This window comes from Leptodactylus fuscus, chromosome 8 (genome assembly GCF_031893055.1).
Source record: "Leptodactylus fuscus isolate aLepFus1 chromosome 8, aLepFus1.hap2, whole genome shotgun sequence".
Taxonomy (NCBI): domain Eukaryota; kingdom Metazoa; phylum Chordata; class Amphibia; order Anura; family Leptodactylidae; genus Leptodactylus; species Leptodactylus fuscus.
In genome coordinates this window covers 30,198,329-30,216,327 of record NC_134272.1, presented here as the reverse complement: position 1 = coordinate 30,216,327, position 17,999 = coordinate 30,198,329, and the positions used below count along the sequence as shown (strand labels likewise).

Below are 17,999 nucleotides of genomic sequence, written 5' to 3'. Positions count from 1 at the left end.
ACCATAGCACACAGCTCCTGAGCTCCCCTTATAGTATAGCACAGCACACAGCTCCTCCTATAGTATACCATAGCACACAGCTCCTTATGCTCCCCCTATAGTATAGCATAGCACACAGCTCCCCCTATAGTATAGCACAGCACACAGCTCCCCCTATAGCATAGCACAGCACACAGCTCCTCCTATAGTATACCATAGCACACAGCTCCTTATGCTCCCCCTATAGTATAGCATAGCACACAGCTCCCCCTATAGTATACCATAGCACACAGCTCCTTATGCTCCCCTTATAGTATAGCACAGCACACAGCTCCTGAGCTCCCCCTATAGTATAGCATAGCACACAGCTCCCCCTATAGTATACCATAGCACACAGCTCCTTATGCTCCCCTTATAGTATAGCACAGCACACAGCTCCCCCTATAGTATACCATAGCACACAGCTCCTGAGCTCCCCTTATAGTATAGCACAGCACACAGCTCCTCCTATAGTATACCATAGCACACAGCTCCTTATGCTCCCCCTATAGTATAGCACAGCACACAGCTCCTCCTATAGTATACCATAGCACACAGCTCCTGAGCTCCCCTTATAGTATAGCACAGCACACAGCTCCCCCTATAGTATACCATAGCACACAGCTCCTGAGCTCCCCCTATAGTATAGCACAGCACACAGCTCCTCCTATAGTATACCATAGCACAGCACACAGCTCCCCCTATAGTATACCATAGCACACAGCTCCCCTTATAGTATAGCATAGCACACAGCTCCTCCTATAGTATACCATAGCAGACAGTAAGCTCCTGAGCTCCCCTTATAGTATACCACAGCACACAGCTCCCCCTATAGTATACCATAGCACACAGCTCCCCTTATAGTATAGCACAGCACACAGCTCCCCCTATAGTATACCATAGCACACAGCTCCTGAGCTCCCCTTATAGTATAGCACAGCACACAGCTCCTCCTATAGTATACCATAGCACACAGCTCCTGAGCTCCCCTTATAGTATAGCACAGCACACAGCTCCTCCTATAGTATACCATAGCACACAGCTCCTTATGCTCCCCCTATAGTATAGCACAGCACACAGCTCCTCCTATAGTATACCATAGCACACAGCTCCTTATGCTCCCCTTATAGTATAGCACAGCACACAGCTCCCCCTATAGTATACCATAGCACACAGCTCCTGAGCTCCCCTTATAGTATAGCACAGCACACAGCTCCTCCTATAGTATACCATAGCACACAGCTCCTTATGCTCCCCCTATAGTATAGCATAGCACACAGCTCCCCCTATAGTATAGCACAGCACACAGCTCCCCCTATAGCATAGCACAGCACACAGCTCCTCCTATAGTATACCATAGCACACAGCTCCTTATGCTCCCCCTATAGTATAGCATAGCACACAGCTCCCCCTATAGTATACCATAGCACACAGCTCCTTATGCTCCCCTTATAGTATAGCACAGCACACAGCTCCTGAGCTCCCCCTATAGTATAGCATAGCACACAGCTCCCCCTATAGTATACCATAGCACACAGCTCCTTATGCTCCCCTTATAGTATAGCACAGCACACAGCTCCCCCTATAGTATACCATAGCACACAGCTCCTGAGCTCCCCTTATAGTATAGCACAGCACACAGCTCCTCCTATAGTATACCATAGCACACAGCTCCTTATGCTCCCCCTATAGTATAGCACAGCACACAGCTCCTCCTATAGTATACCATAGCACACAGCTCCTTATGCTCCCCCTATAGTATAGCACAGCACACAGCTCCCCCTATAGTATACCATAGCACAGCACACAGCTCCCCCTATAGTATACCATAGCACACAGCTCCCCTTATAGTATAGCACAGCACACAGCTCCTCCTATAGTATACCATAGCACTCAGCTCCTGAGCTCCCCTTATAGTATAGCACAGCACACAGCTCCCCCTATAGTATACCATAGCACACAGCTCCTGAGCTCCCCCTATAGTATAGCACAGCACACAGCTCCCCCTATAGTATACCATAGCACACAGCTCCTGAGCTCCCCTTATAGTATAGCACAGCACACAGCTCCCCCTATAGTATACCATAGCACACAGCTCCTGAGCTCCCCCTATAGTATAGCACAGCACACAGCTCCTCCTATAGTATACCATAGCACAGCACACAGCTCCCCCTATAGTATACCATAGCACACAGCTCCCCTTATAGTATAGCATAGCACACAGCTCCTCCTATAGTATACCATAGCAGACAGTAAGCTCCTGAGCTCCCCTTATAGTATACCACAGCACACAGCTCCCCCTATAGTATACCATAGCACACAGCTCCCCTTATAGTATAGCACAGCACACAGCTCCCCCTATAGCATACCATAGCACACAGCTCCTGAGCTCCCCTTATAGTATAGCACAGCACACAGCTCCTCCTATAGTATACCATAGCACACAGCTCCTGAGCTCCCCTTATAGTATAGCACAGCACACAGCTCCTCCTATAGTATACCATAGCACACAGCTCCTTATGCTCCCCCTATAGTATAGCACAGCACACAGCTCCCCCTATAGTATAGCACAGCACACAGCTCCTCCTATAGTATACCATAGCACACAGCTCCTTATGCTCCCCTTATAGTATAGCACAGCACACAGCTCCCCCTATAGTATACCATAGCACACAGCTCCTGAGCTCCCCTTATAGTATAGCACAGCACACAGCTCCTCCTATAGTATACCATAGCACACAGCTCCTTATGCTCCCCCTATAGTATAGCATAGCACACAGCTCCCCCTATAGTATAGCACAGCACACAGCTCCCCCTATAGCATAGCACAGCACACAGCTCCTCCTATAGTATACCATAGCACACAGCTCCTTATGCTCCCCCTATAGTATAGCATAGCACACAGCTCCCCCTATAGTATACCATAGCACACAGCTCCTTATGCTCCCCTTATAGTATAGCACAGCACACAGCTCCTGAGCTCCCCCTATAGTATAGCATAGCACACAGCTCCCCCTATAGTATACCATAGCACACAGCTCCTTATGCTCCCCTTATAGTATAGCACAGCACACAGCTCCCCCTATAGTATACCATAGCACACAGCTCCTGAGCTCCCCTTATAGTATAGCACAGCACACAGCTCCCCCTATAGTATACCATAGCACACAGCTCCTGAGCTCCCCTTATAGTATAGCACAGCACACAGCTCCCCCTATAGTATACCATAGCACACAGCTCCTGAGCTCCCCTTATAGTATACCATAGTACACAGCTCCCCCTATAGTATACCATAGCACACAGCTCCCCCTATAGTATACCATAGCACAGCACACAGCTCCCCCTATAGTATACCATAGCACACAGCTCCTGAGCTCCCCTTATAGTATACCATAGTACACAGCTCCCCCTATAGTATACCATAGCACAGCACACAGCTCCTCCTATAGTATAGCACAGCACACAGCTCCCCCTATAGTATAGCACAGCACACAGCTCCCCCTATAGTATACCATAGCACAAAGCTCCTGAGCTCCCCTTATAGTATAGCACAGCACACAGCTCCTCCTATAGTATACCATAGCACACAGCTCCCCCTATAGTATACCATAGCACAAAGCTCCTGAGCTCCTCCTATAGTATACCATAGCACACAGCTCCCCCTATAGTATACCATAGCACAAAGCTCCTGAGCTCCCCCTATAGTATACCACAGCACACAGCTCCTTATGCTCCCCCTATAGTATAGCACAGCACACAGCTCCCCCTATAGTATACCATAGCACACAGCTCCTGAGCTCCCCTTATAGTATAGCACAGCACAGAGGAACCCCTAGCCACGCCTCTGGTTAGGGTGACTGTAGGAGCATCACACTGTGCGGGGGCACAAAGAGAAATGGCTGAGAATGGGCGGAGTCACCATAGAAGTAGGCGGAGCTCTGTTGCTGCGCACTTATTGCTCTTTCTGTCCTATGACAGTGGGGAGGTCGCAGCCTGTTACTAAATCTGATCAGAGTGGGGGGATTAATAAAGATTGGTGTAGGCAACGTCTCCATGTTAATAACCTCCCCCATTGTGTATGATGGAACACGGGCACTGGTTACAGACGGCTCTCTAGGGAGTACTGACAGTACCTAAGAGAAATCTGCGTGTTGTATCTATAAATATACAGACACTCTCCCTCCTTATAGGCAGATATGGCGGCCACTCAGACACAAGCGGTGACATCTCTCTTTACGTCCCATTCAGCAGCTATTACTCTGGTTGCCATGGGCGACACTTCAGCTACTTCCTGTTAGTGGACGGTGGCCGGCTGAGAAGTGCGGCGCATGCGCACTCGGGTTCCCAGCGCGCTCCTTCATCCCGCTCGGCTGCTGTCGGACAGGTGTGTGTATCGGAGGACCGCAGGCTCTGGGCTGGAGACTCCGCCGGTAAGATCCCGCCGGTAAGATCTCTCTCCTCGTCTTCTATGGCTGTAACGTCTCGCTGCTGGCTGCGCTGCCAACCATGTCCAGGGCTGGTACTCGGGATGGTTGTCATGGCAACTGATAAGAGCTGGTGATGGAAGAAGCTTTCCCCTCCCCCAGCGCAGTCACCTTTATCACACGGGCTGAGGAGGAAGAGGACAGCTGTATGAACATGGCGGTGTATATAACCCAGAGCGGTGCTGGTATACAGAGCCTGATAGCCTCAGTATAGTGTGATGGCGCCCTGTCACCTCAGGTAGAGGGTCTATTATTAAATGTACCACACAGGAGGATATACCGTATACCGTAACCGGCATCATGATTGGCTGACTGAGCATGGTGTCCCATTGTGCAACCATTGTAAATTAGATGGACCCCTGCAAAGAACGATATGAGATACGTCTAATTATATGAACCTAGGAAAAAAATTCCCAAAATGTAGATGAAGGTTTACAGTCCAGTCAACTAGAGGTTAAAGTTATTTTTTCTGGGACTACGATATTGGTGACCAGACAGAACAATCAATGCTAGATCAGTAAATGTCACCACCCAGGAATACATAATATATACCGTATATGGATGGCCTATTACAAAGACAGGTGATCAATGTCTTAACTAAGTAAAACCCCCTTAAGCTCAGGCCACACGTTGCGGAAATGCAACTTTTTTTTTTATTGTAGATTTTGTTCCTTTTGTAGCCATTTTTGGATTTGGCTCCAAAAAACCACAACAAAATCTGCAAAAAAAAAAAGCTGTGTTTCTGCAATGTGGGGCCTCAGCCATGTGTGGTTCCCATATGGAGTTGAAGGGATAGCCGCTAAATATAGGTTTCTTTTTCTCCTTAGTAATGCCCCACATCACTTTAAAGGAAACTGTCAGGTCAATTTGAGACACTAAAACGCCCACAGTATCTTATGGAGCAGTGGCCACATTAAAAAATAAATAAAAATCCCTTTATACCTAGACATGAGCCTTCTCAGACTCATCTCTGACAAGCCAAACACCCATGTGTTTAGTGAAACCAGGTATGTACACCTTGGATTCACCAAACCTGCACCCTGAAGTCTAGGTGTGCTCCAGCTACACTGAAGACCTGCTCAGGCACCTGGAGCCCGGTAAAGTTTAGGTTTTTTTTTTTTTTACTACATCCACAGACAGGGTTATATGGGACACTTAGAATCTATTGGTGATTTAGCTTCCAAAATTTAAGACTTTGCTGAGGTCCACTTCACATTGGTACCTGACGTGTTAAGCTGGAGTCACAAATTGTAGTGTACTATTAGTGTGTGCAACAGGAAAGCTCTGGAAATACATTCTAAATGCGACCATAAGGTTACATCATGACGGAGGAGAAAAGAGGGTCCTGTGACTTCTGACTGGTAGGTATATGTCAGAATACTACTCCAAAATTAAAATGAAATGGCATAGTTGACTTTTGTTTCTGTAAAGGGACCTTATGAATAACAATTGTCACTGTGTGGAATCCATCACAGGCTCCTGGCCCGTAAACCTGATTCTCACTGTGTTTGTGATGTGAGAACTGAGCCTTAGGGTTCGAGCACAAGGCCAAGTCACACAAATGGACTCTGTATCTGTATTATGTTTAATCTCAGTTTATTGAAAGATACATTTTTAACGGTGTAGTAAAAAAATAAAAAGAACAATGGTATGCAAGCTAGAAAGGGCAGGTACAAATATAGCAAATGACTGTTCAATTGGACTACTGTATAAACATCTGTGCAACTCTGTGGGCTACAAAACATCAGGGACCGGGTTCCATTGGAAGTTATTAGAAGGGTACAACATGGGTCAAGCCCAAAATGAAGTCCTGCGTGAAGGACAAGGTGAGGAACGCTCATGGAACACAGGGACCTATAAAGTACTGCAGGAAGAAAGCCCAACAAAGAAACGGAGGAGGAAAAGAGACAACAAGAAGAGGTGGAAAGGGAAAATGCCATGGCAACAGTCAGTGGAAGAGGTAATCTGTGTAGGGCTCAGAAATCCCAGCATAAGGACACCCCTAAGGGCTAGTTCACATGGAGTTACATGAATTCTGTGTGTACACATTCCGTCACGGCTAGCCGCGACAGGATGCCGATGCAGTACACTGGCATCCCGTCACCGGAGCCTCGCGCCGCGGACGCCGTAGAATCCGCAGCAAGATAGGGCAGCTTGCTTCTTTTTTTCTGCTACTAGCTAGTGGAAAAAAGAAGCAAGCGGCTCCCATTGAAATCAATGGGAGACATTTTTGGCAGAAGATTTTGAGATGGATTCTGCATCAAAATCCGCTGCCAAAAGACTCCATGTGAACTAGCCCTTAGACAGAAGATTCGTGAACTCATCAGACTCCCAAAAGAGGATTCATGGATTCCAGAGCATCTCCACCTTTGATGAGTCCTCTGCCAGTAGGGCTTCCATTCTCTGAATGTGGTTGAGCTCCTGAATCAATTCCACCAGAGCAGAATCACAGGAACTGCATCAGAGTCTAGGAGTGACCGACCTGGCAGCCATGAGGAAGTGCTGTGGCAGGCTTTTTTCACAGTAGAGGTGCCAACTGAGGAGATGATGAGACTGAATGGCCACAAACACGGGAGTATAAGTCGAACACCTGTTCCCAAAAGGGTCGAATAACTGTGTAGTCCCAACATACCTGCAAAAGGGTCCCCTTCTCAGCTTCACAGCGCCATTAACATTCTGACACCTAGGGGTAGGTCTGGGCATCAATACCATCACGTCAACTGCTGGAATGTTTTCTCCTGAGCATTACAGGACATAAGTAGTTTATGGGCCAAGAGAAAGGCGCTGCCTCAGTCAGCAGCAGGAGTCATACATAGGGGGGTCTACCTGGTGACGCCTCCCTTAGAAGCCAACTGTAGAGCCAAGGAGGCACGTTCGAGGGCGTCCGTCTGCATGAAAATACTCTCAAATTCTGTGGGGCTGGAAGTAAGTGAAGAAGCCAATGAAAATGACCGAATGACTGAAAGGAGTTGATTTTATTTCAGCCAGGACAGGAGGACTGTTTCTGTGTAATGGAGGGCATTGGGGCCCCCTTAGACTCTTGGTGTAGCTACACATAGTTCCCAGCAGACCATAGCTACGGACTGTTGGAACTCTTTTAGGATCAAAGGGAACAATATACGAGGATGTGAAACGTAAATGAGAAGGTCGTCCGTGTAAAGAGGCATCTTCACTCATCTACTGTCTAACTGGAGACTATACACTGGAGCAACCCCGCAGGGTGATCACCAAATGCTCCATAACTTACAACAGTGGAGACAACATAAAAGCCTCGGATAATATACCATCAGCTCTAACATGGGCAAAGGAGTCCTCATATAAGGAAAAGATTTTCCCCATGAAGCTAGATCCCATTCCTATGGGTTGAGCGTGGCTTACAGGAAGACCCAGTGCACAGGGTCCTCCCTTAATTTTATGTTGCACTCTTAGGTCAAGTATCTAATTTCCATACAGGGAAGCCTCAGTTATGAAAGGACAGGAGTCTGACTGTAGCTAGTGAAATAAGTTTGTTTTACCCCTTGGCTAATGTGTTCTGCAAACCATCCAGTTCCCATTTTACAAGTCTGGTGCATGAGATGGTAATCCCCTTGACAGAACAGAAAGGATTGTTATCTTGGGCCTTGGTGTGAAATCTTTAACAAGGCCTCCAATTACCTTGTACTATGTATAATATTGGTGTCTTATGAGAAGTGTACTGTGTGCACAGGCCATGATTTCTGGAAGTATTGTTAAGCCTAGGCACTGATCAGCATTACCAATTCATGCTTGTTTTTAACGCAGTGTCACCTGAGGGCCCGTACATTACCAGAATCCAATATTGACCTCCATTGTGCACATGGATTACTCCAGATTCTCTGAATCTTTTGATATTTTGTAATGTACATGGTGCGATAGTCAGTCAGAAAGAGGACCTTTCATCAGTTGGAGCACATGCGGTTTTATATACTGCTAGAAAGCCGACAGTGCGCTGTATTCAGCGCACTGTTGGCTTTCACGATCTGTACCCCAGATAAAGAGCTATTGGTGCCGGTACCATAGCTCTTCACAGTCAGAGGGCGTTCCTGACAGTCATAGACATCTATGGACGAGTACTATCAGTAGGGGAGGGGGCGTTCCTCACTGCTCTCACAGTACAGTGCTATAGACGCTGCTGTGAGGAAGGGAGTTCCTGACTGACTGTTGTCATTAATTTATTGCCCCCCTCCAACTACCCCCACTGTTTAATGTCCCCCTCCAGCTGCTCCAGTTTCATGTCCCCTCTAGTTTCCCCCCCCTGGGGCACCAGGAGAAGGACATAATACTGTGGGGCAGTTGGAAGGGAACATTATAATGTGGGGACATATAATGTACAGGTGACTGTAGGAGGATTATACTTTGTGGGGGCACATGGAAAGATGATTGGGAATGAGCAGAGTCAACGTAGAAGTGGGTGGAGCTAAATTTGCCACCGCGCGGCCCTCTAGCATAGTTTCAATTTCTTATGCGACCCCATGGGAAAATTAATTGCCCACCGCTGCCATAGACTATAACGGGTCCGTGCGCTTTAACTGCGCAGTACTTGCAGTTGTGCTGATATTCCATTCGGGGGGGTCATCCTGCCAAGCGCTAATGTGAACCGGCCCTTACTCGTCCTGCAGAACCAGCATTGATTGGCCGAATGCTATACAGTGTATAGCATTCGGCCAATTAACGCTGGTTCTGCAGCAGGCTCGTCCTTGCTAGTCGGGAGAACTGGCAGCTTGCGTTTATGCAGGAGCTGACTTTTTCTCATAGGAATTAATTGGCCAGTGTACAGCATTTGGCCAATCAACACTGGTTCTGCCGGAGGCTCGTCTGTGAGGAGGCGGAGTCTAAGATCGAACCACAGCAGTCTCCATTGTGGTCCGATCTTAGACTCCGCCTCAGGCAGAACCAGTGTTGATTGGCCGAATGCTGTACTGTACACTAGCCAATCAATGCTGGTCAATGCATTCCTATGAGAAAAAGTCAGCTCCCTCGTAACAGCAAGCTGCCAGCTCTCCCGACTAGCAAAGAGCCTGCTGCAGAACCAGTGTTGATTTGCCGAATGCTATACACTGTATAGCATTCAGCCAATCAACGCTGGTTCTGAATCAAATCTTTATTGCGAATAGTACGAACGAGTACGAATATTTCGAATACCCTAGTATTCTATCGAATACCTACTCGATCGACTAATACTCACTCATCTCTAATGGTTATGAGATTTCAAAATCATTGCAGTGTCTAAGTTTTTTGGAATTTGAGTTGTACAATGTCCATCCTTATGAAAGCGTGACATCCACGGTACAATTTTGCAGAGTACCCCAGACTGGGAGATTGTGCTTTATAATCCACATTAGTTAAGTTCCATATGGATGAACTGGGTAGGAAATGTCTTGTTGTATTACCAGTTTGTAGGTTATAGGAAACAGCGGCCGGCTAGCACCATGGAAACCAGTCATGATCAGTGATAAATGGACATTTAACCTATTTATCAGTTGGCTGTTTTCTCCAGTACAGAGAACGTCTGGTGTATATGGAGGACAGTGAACAGGCACAAGGTCAGTTGAAATTGAAAATATAACCCCAAATCACCAAAAGGTAGAAAATTATTTAAAAAAAAATACTAGCATCTGCCTGCAACTTCGTCCGCGGGTTGTGGTTGGCGCTGAGCCGCTTATATTTAGCCAATTGCTGTTGTGGATGATCAGCCTGCTTTCACGTCTCGGCTCTGCTACATCGCTGCATATGCGCAGCATACTCAGTTGTATGTACATCTCTGCGTATGGAGAGTGTACTCAGCTGTGCTGCAGCGCTGCCTAAGCTCTGCTACATCTGGCCAGTTGGATTATAGGGGTGTTCTTGTGTCTGAGCAGCTTCTGTGTTGGAAACGGCTGAACGGATGTTGCAGAAATTTGCTACAGTTCGATCAGCCTGTTCCCGCGTCTCAACTCTGCTACATCGCTGTGTATGTATAGGATACTTAGCTGTATGTACATGTTTGCATATGGAGAGCCTATAGAGGTGTGCTACTCCACTGCCTAAACTCTGCTACATCGGGCAATTGTGATTACAGGGGTTTGGTTATTTGACTGTCTGAGCAGCTTCTGTGTTACAAAGGGCTGAACGGATGTTGCTGAAATGTGCCAAAGTTCTCCCCCATCAGAGGCAGAACAACACATTCCCTGTAGTACTCACTGAAACTCTACACCCGACATACTCCTCTTGCCCACACACTGCCTACATGTTCTGTAGTATCCTGGTCTTCTATGAGACTCCATTTTCTTCAGCTTTCACACTGTCCAGCTTCATCCTATATAGCTCCGCCCACAAAATAGCCTGTAGCTCCACCCACTGCCTAGCATGATCCTATCTGACAATGGCTCAAGGACCTGTGATGACGTCATCACAGGTCCTTTAGTGTTGCGTGAACCTAAATTCCTTCACTGCGGTAGTGTAGTGACGTCATTTACCAGGATAAAAAGTAGCCTATGCTTTAATCGGGGTTCCTGTCTATGTATGTGGCAAATTTCATGCAAATCCGTTCAGCCATTTTTGTGTGATTGAGGAGCAAACATCCAAACACACAAACTTTCACATTATAATATTAGTAGGATATAGGATTAGTAGGATAGGATTAGTAGGAAGTAGGATAAGCGCTATATATAAGAAATTATTCACCCAAGTCTTCCATGGTTCCTTTTTTTTTTTTTTCTGTCACTTCAGGATCACAAATATATATTCTGGCATTGCCATCACTCCTGTCAGTCCTTATCCCCAAAGTGTCTCCCAATATAATTTCATTATCTTACACACACAATGAACTATTGTCATAGGAAACAAATTAACCTATTAGTTGGTTTTTGGAGTGTGGGGAAAAAAAACTAAAGAAATACTGATAGGGAATTTAGATTGTGAGCTCTATATGGGACAGTGACTGTCTGTAAAATGATGCAGAATATGTTAGCGCTATAGAAATAGGAGAAATAATAAACCTACAAACATCATGTAGATATTGGGGCAGATTTATGACATTCTGAGCAGCAGTTTTCATACCCCTTGCAGTGGCAGAGGGTGTACACCTCCTCTTAGATCGAATGCATCCTCCACGGGGTCGTGCGCCTGAAATGAAATCTATGCCAGTTTATAGCTGAAGTAGATTTCAGGACCATTTACACTAGTGAGAGCGGGTTCACACCTGCGCCCGGTCTCTGCTTTGTGGGTTTCTGCCTTCTGCCCGAGAAACTGGACAGGAGACGGAAACCTGGCAGTCAGTGAGCGCCTTCTGGTCTCCGCGGCGAAACGTTTTGGTTTTTTTTAACCGGACACAAAGTCCTGCATGTCCAACTTTCTGTCCGGTTAAAAAAAAAAATTAGTTTTGCTGCGAAGAGGCAGAAGACGCTCACGGGCGCACAGTTTGCAAACCCATTCAAATGAATGGGTTTGAAAACTGACTGCCGGTTTCTGTTTCCTGTCCAGTTTCTCGGGCAAAAGATGGAAACCGGCAAATTGGAGACCGGGCGCAGGTGTGAACCCTCCTTAAACTGGCATAAAAGATCAGAAATATGCTATCCAGAAATATCATCCAGAAAAGTGCCAAGTGCAGTGCAAAACAGATAAAAAGTTGCAAATTTTTATGCAAAAAATTTGATTTGCACAATCTTCCCGCAATGTCTGATTTTAAAGGGGCTCTATCAGCAAAACCTAAAAAAGAATGATCTACTTACGCATCATGCACGCTGGGCGGGCATTCAGGGTGTGTCTTCTTCTTCATCCACGCCTCCTCTTCCTCCGATGTCCTCCGGTCCCGTCCTCCTCCGGTGCTCGCAAACTGACATTGATAAAAAAAAATGGCCTGGGCGCATGTGCAGTAGCCGTAGCAGAAACCGCATGCTACTGCGCATGCGCCCAGGCCATTTTTGTTTTTTATCACTGTCAGTTCGCGAGCGCCAGAGGAAGACGGGACCCAAGGACATCGGAGGAAGAGGAGGCGTGGATGAAGAAGACGGCGCACCCTGAATGCTCGCCCAGCGTGCACGATGCGTAAGTAGATCACATTCTTTTTTAGGGTATTATTTTAAAATGGGGGGGTAGTTTAATATAACATTTACGGTGCCTGAATAGCCTTTTTAAAGGCTATTCACGCATATGCGGGGCTCTATCAGCATGATTGTGCTGATGGAGCCCCTTTAATTCAATGCTGAAAGGGAATCTATCATTGGAAAAAGTTTTTAAGTAAAGGCACATTGGTTTAGCCTTTAAAAAAAACTATTCTAGTTCCAGCTTTAAGTTTTTGATTCTCCCTGCTGTTTCTTCATTAAGTCGGTTTCTTCTCCTATGGTAATGAGCATCACGGAGCACCAGAAGCTCCCCCCCCCCCTCCGAGTTAGACCACCACAATATGATGGCATCACAGCAGGTAGGGCCACACCCCTTTGACAAGGTTCTTGGTAACATCCAGTTCATACATTTAGCAGAGGAATGGCACAATGCTAAGTTATGAAAAAGTGACTTCAAAATTGTTCTGTTATAGGGAATACAAGACAGGAGGGGCGACAGGTCTTCTTTAAGATTATTGAGTAAGTCTGTAGTGACTGGTAATAGATTATATTTCCTACTGCTAGATATTATATAGACGTAAGAGAGCTTTTTGTGGTTCCTGATCAAATTGCATTACAAGCATAAACTGTTTAGATGTATTATTTATTTGCTTCTGACCACAATCTGCTACTCGATGAGGTTCTTATTTATTCATGAAGGTTACTTGGTGACATCAGAAAGACGCTACTGAATCCAGTGCTCAGTGGTCTAGGGAAAGCTGAAAGAGATGCCCTGGGGAGGAAGAAGTAATTCTCTCTCCGATTCCTTGCAGCTCTTCCATGTACAGCAGCGGGCAGCCATGGGCGGGAGAGGACCGATCAATGGTCAGCCGCATGCAGAAGAAGTTTTGGGAAACAAAGCAAGTGCTAATCAAGGTTACAGGGAAGAAGGAGGATGAACATGTGGTTGCCTCTGATGCCGAGCTGGATGCCAAGCTTGAGGTAAGGAAATTGTATTATCCCAGTATTTAGAAAGTCTGTCAGTAGGACTACAGTGCTTACAGGATGCACTAGCCCAAAGTGAGCGGGTCAGTGTGCTTTCCGGAATATTGATATTAAATATTTACATGAACTTCCACCTCGGAGTTGAAATGTGCACGATTTTCCTGAGGGTGTTACTGCCCACTGGCTTATTGGAGCCACCTTTTTACAGGAGATGCCTTAGCAGTCAGCAGGATTTTTTTCCATTCAGTGGGGTATAAAAATAGACGGGAACAGCGTAAGACTGCTGAGGCCGAGGGTTGGCTCTAGCGCTCACATGGGCACACAGCTCAGCAGCCGGGAATTAAACAAGAGAATAATAGATTTGTTTTTTGAGGTTTTTGGTTTTTTTTCGTTCTTTTCAAAGTGTTCTAAATTTTTTTTTTACACAAAAAATACCATCCTAACATGGCCATGGCCACATTGAAAAACTGACTTTACAATGAGTCTGAGGAGTCTGCTCCTTGGCTTACTAGAGCTGAGGTGTACTACTTCTGCTTCAGTGAACAGGTACCAGGAGACAAGTAAGTATAAAGTTATTTTGGACAAGACTATTTGAGACGCTGTTGATTGTTTAGCGTTCCAGAAAGACCTGATAGTTTTTTTTCCAATGGCGTACAATTGGCAGATTGCTCTGATTGGGTTACTTGGCTCACTGATCCTTCACTTCTCCTGTCCTAATGCTTACTAAACTCCTGCTGGGCTATACTTTACACACTGGAGCCTGGAAATGCCCGCCAATCACTTGCCACAGTGGTAATCCCACTTGGGTAGTGTTTGCTGTACCCTGGCATTTCTTATGTTTTCAGAAAACAGACTAGAGCACATCGCCTGCCATGGTGCAGCTGAAGAGATCTGTGTGCTGATATTATATTTCCTGTGTCAATCAGGGAAGCTGCTTGCTGTCTGTAAATAACATCCCATCTGTAACCACACAAGCAGCCAGAACTAGATTAAAGTATATAGAAGAATTTTCTTACATTTTAAGCTGTGAGATGTGCTGAATGTGTAGTCCTGTGCACAGAGAAAGCTGTTTGTAGATGTGCTATGAGGAAAACTAACCCCTCCTCCCTCCATTCATTGTGAGAAGAGAGAACAGACCCTCCTCCTTTCACTCACTGTGAAGGCGTCTTAAGCCTGATATCTCTATGGACAGGCCTTTCTTAGTAAGGGAGCATCTAATTGATTTCAGTGGGATTTAAGCCTCTTCTAGATGACCGCGGCCTAGATCAGTGTGCTATCTGTGTTCCAGATAGTACACTGTCCCATTAATTCTACAGGTAATTGCCTTTTAAAGAGGACCTTTCATGGTTTTGGGCACAGGCAGTTCTATATACTGCTGAAAAGCTGACAGCGCGCTGAATTCAGTGCACTGTCGGATTTCCCGATCTGTGCCCCGGGTAAAGAGCTATCAGTACCGTAGCTCTTTACAGTCAGAAGGGCATTGCTGACAGTCAGTCAGGTACGTCCTTCTCCACAGCAGCGCCTATCGCGCTGTACAGTGTGAGCGGGGAGGAACGCCCCCTCCCCTCCTGATAATACTCGTCTATGGACGAGCACTGTGAGCAGAGGGAGGGGGCGTTCCTCCCCACTCACACTGTACAGAGCGATAGGCGCTGCTGTGGAGAAGGACGTACCTCACTGACTGTCAGGAACGCCCTTCTGACTGTAAAGTGCTACGGTACCGGCACCAATAGCGCTTTACCCAGGGCACAGAATGGGAAAGCCGACAGTGCGCTGAATTCAGCACACCGTCGGCTTTCCAGCAGTATATAGAACTGTCTGTGCCCAAATCAATGAAAGGTCCTTTTTAAGGGTTTTCGTTTTTTCAGGACCCCAAAAGGACCTAAAGTTCAGAAACCCAACTGTTAATGTGAACCATAGCATAAGTTGTCTGAAATTTAGTGACCATTTAATATTGACTACATATTTCCACCTTTGTGAATAATTATTCCTCTATAGTCTTCCAGATGTTGATGACTATAGTGATATGGCATGCTTTTACTAATCTGCTTTCTCTATATTGTCTAGATATTTCATTCAATTCAAACAACCGGGTCAGAACTGCTGAAAATCATTGAAAAATATCATCAAGCTCTCAATGGTACGTCATTTAATATTTGCACGTGGGACAAGGACGTAACCATTTATCTATCTTTTTCTTTTTTTTTTTTTTTTTTTCTTTTTTTTTTGCAAGCTCAGAACCTTTAATATCATTTTTGCTTTTTCTAGCTCTGTCCCTGGAAGAAAATGACTTTGGTCTGCACTTGAAAGTACATGCTCAGCAAAACAGCACGCGAGCTGGCAAAATGATGAAAGTGACCGGCAATGCTTTGTGCTCATCTGCTGGCCAGAGGTACGACATTACTTTCATCTTTCCGAATACTTTAGCCATTGAACGTAGTAAGTTATATTCATTAAAGGATTATTCCCATGAGCATATCTATATCTGTAGATTATTAAAAATTCAACATTTTTGCAAATATAAATAGTTAAAAATTCTCCAGAGTTGTCTTAGTCGGTGATATGGATATGACCACAAATGCAGAAATTTTCTGTGGTCTGGGACTTATCAGGAACCCAGCTGTGATTTTCTTATTGTAGCTGGGTTATGAGGCAGAGACACTACATATATGAGAAGATATCCCAGCCATAATAAGGAAATCATGGCTGATTTTCTGACCTTAGTAAGGTCCTGCATTGGTAACCGATCAAGACCACAAGAAATTCTGAGAAAATCTTTAACTCTTCAAAATGCTTAATTACTTATATTTTAAAATTGTTTAACTTTTAATTATCTACAAATATAAAAATTGGTATTTTCCTGGGAATAGTCCTATAAGATAAATCATAAATTTTCCCATAATTTAAAGGGGGTTGTCCGACAGGGAAATAGTTTTGAAGAGAGAAGCAGTTTAGAGAAACAATGCTTACCACACTGTTCGATGGTGGGTCCGCCATTGCTCAAGACTTTCTTGTCCCTCTCGAAACACAAGAAAGTACTGCTCAAAATACCCTATTACTGGCTGAGACCGGTCACCACTGTGTCTAGTGAATCAATCAGCAGTCTCAAGCATCTTTTTTGCTAACATTTTTTAACTTGCCAGGCAAGCTTTTTAACAAAAAAGTAATGTAAAGCAAGTAAAACAAAACCCCACAAGCCTCAAAAATTGCCTGCCAGGTCCTCCAGTCTTTGTGAGGTTTCAGTGAAGATACCAGTTGCAATGGTTACATGAATGGTGAGTGCAGAAGCGGTCATCTAATAGTATACCAGATTATGATTGGCTTGTGTAGTAAGACCGCCAGATCTGTCCTGGAGCTGCCAGAATTTAAAGGGATTCAATCGTTAAAACTGCATTTTTTCTTGCTAACACCTAGGAATAACCTTAAGAGCGGCTATTCTTCTCCTACCTTTAGGACGCGCCGCCGTTCCCGTAGATATTTTCTTCGGTATGCAAATGAGTTTTCTCGTAGCACTGAGGGCGTTCGTGAGTGCTGCAAGAAAACTCTCCAGCAATGGCCTCTTCTTCCTCTGGAACACCCTCTCCGCGACATATTCTTCGGGTCGGGTTCTTCTGGCTTTAAATGGGATGCATGTGCAGTCAGCTCTGCCATGCTGCGGCCATTTTCTTGTGGCCACTTACACAGTATGCTCGTGCAAGCGGGCGCAAGAAAATGGCCACAGGCGTGTGCAGTCAGCTCTTCCCAATGGCAGGACCGACTGCGTATTCGTCCAAATGAATGGGTTTGAAAAGTGATTGCCGGTTTCCATCTCCTGTCCAGTTTCTTGGGCAGAAGATGGAAACCTGAAAGCGGAGACTGGGGCGCAAATGTGAACCCGCCCTAAGTAGTGAATTTTTTTTTTGTTTGTTTGTGTTTTTACTTTACATAAGTGGTTACTTTTTTTTCTTTACTCTCAGGCAACTACTTATGGTAATAACATAATTTTTTATTTATTTCTTTTTGCATTTTCAGGTTAGCCCTGTGCACTCCTCTTTCACGGCTTCAACAAGAAATGGCTACTTTCACTAACCGAGCAGTCTCTGACACCTTATTGACTATAAACCAGATGGAAAAGGCACGGACTGAATACAGAGGAGCTCTGCTGTGGATGAAGGATGTCTCCCAAGAGCTCGACCCTGACACCTATAAGCAAATGGAGAAATTCAGAAAGGTCAGAAAGCAGGAAAGTGCTGCACCATGTTTTTACTTAAAGGACAGGCTGATTTACATCCAGTTTAACAGTTTTCAGATCTTACTTTTCAGGAAAAAAACATTTTCAATACCATATCTCTAAACTTTCTTGACATTACTCCTAATAACTGGCGTAGATATTAGAGATGAGCGAACAGTGTTCTATCGAACTCATGTTCGATCGGATATTAGGCTGTTCGGCATGTTCGAATCGAATCGAACA

At 45.4% G+C, this 17,999-nt stretch overlaps 1 protein-coding gene across 2 annotated transcripts in view; it reads left to right on the top strand.

Moving 5' to 3' along the window:
* Window positions 1-4,367: 4,367 nt before the first annotated feature.
* Window positions 4,368-17,999, top strand: part of ICA1L (islet cell autoantigen 1 like) — a 37,739-nt gene continuing 24,107 nt past the window's right edge. The window contains exons 1-5 of one of the 2 annotated variants that reach the window (XM_075285565.1): window positions 4,368-4,448; window positions 13,375-13,543; window positions 15,614-15,686; window positions 15,815-15,938; window positions 17,558-17,756. In XM_075285565.1, coding sequence (XP_075141666.1) covers window positions 13,382-13,543; window positions 15,614-15,686; window positions 15,815-15,938; window positions 17,558-17,756 — 558 coding nt within the window. In that variant the 5' untranslated portion in view covers window positions 4,368-4,448; window positions 13,375-13,381. Of the gene's footprint in view, window positions 4,463-13,374; window positions 13,544-15,613; window positions 15,687-15,814; window positions 15,939-17,557; window positions 17,757-17,999 lie in introns of both variants that reach the window. The other variant, XM_075285566.1, reaches the window with a different exon arrangement.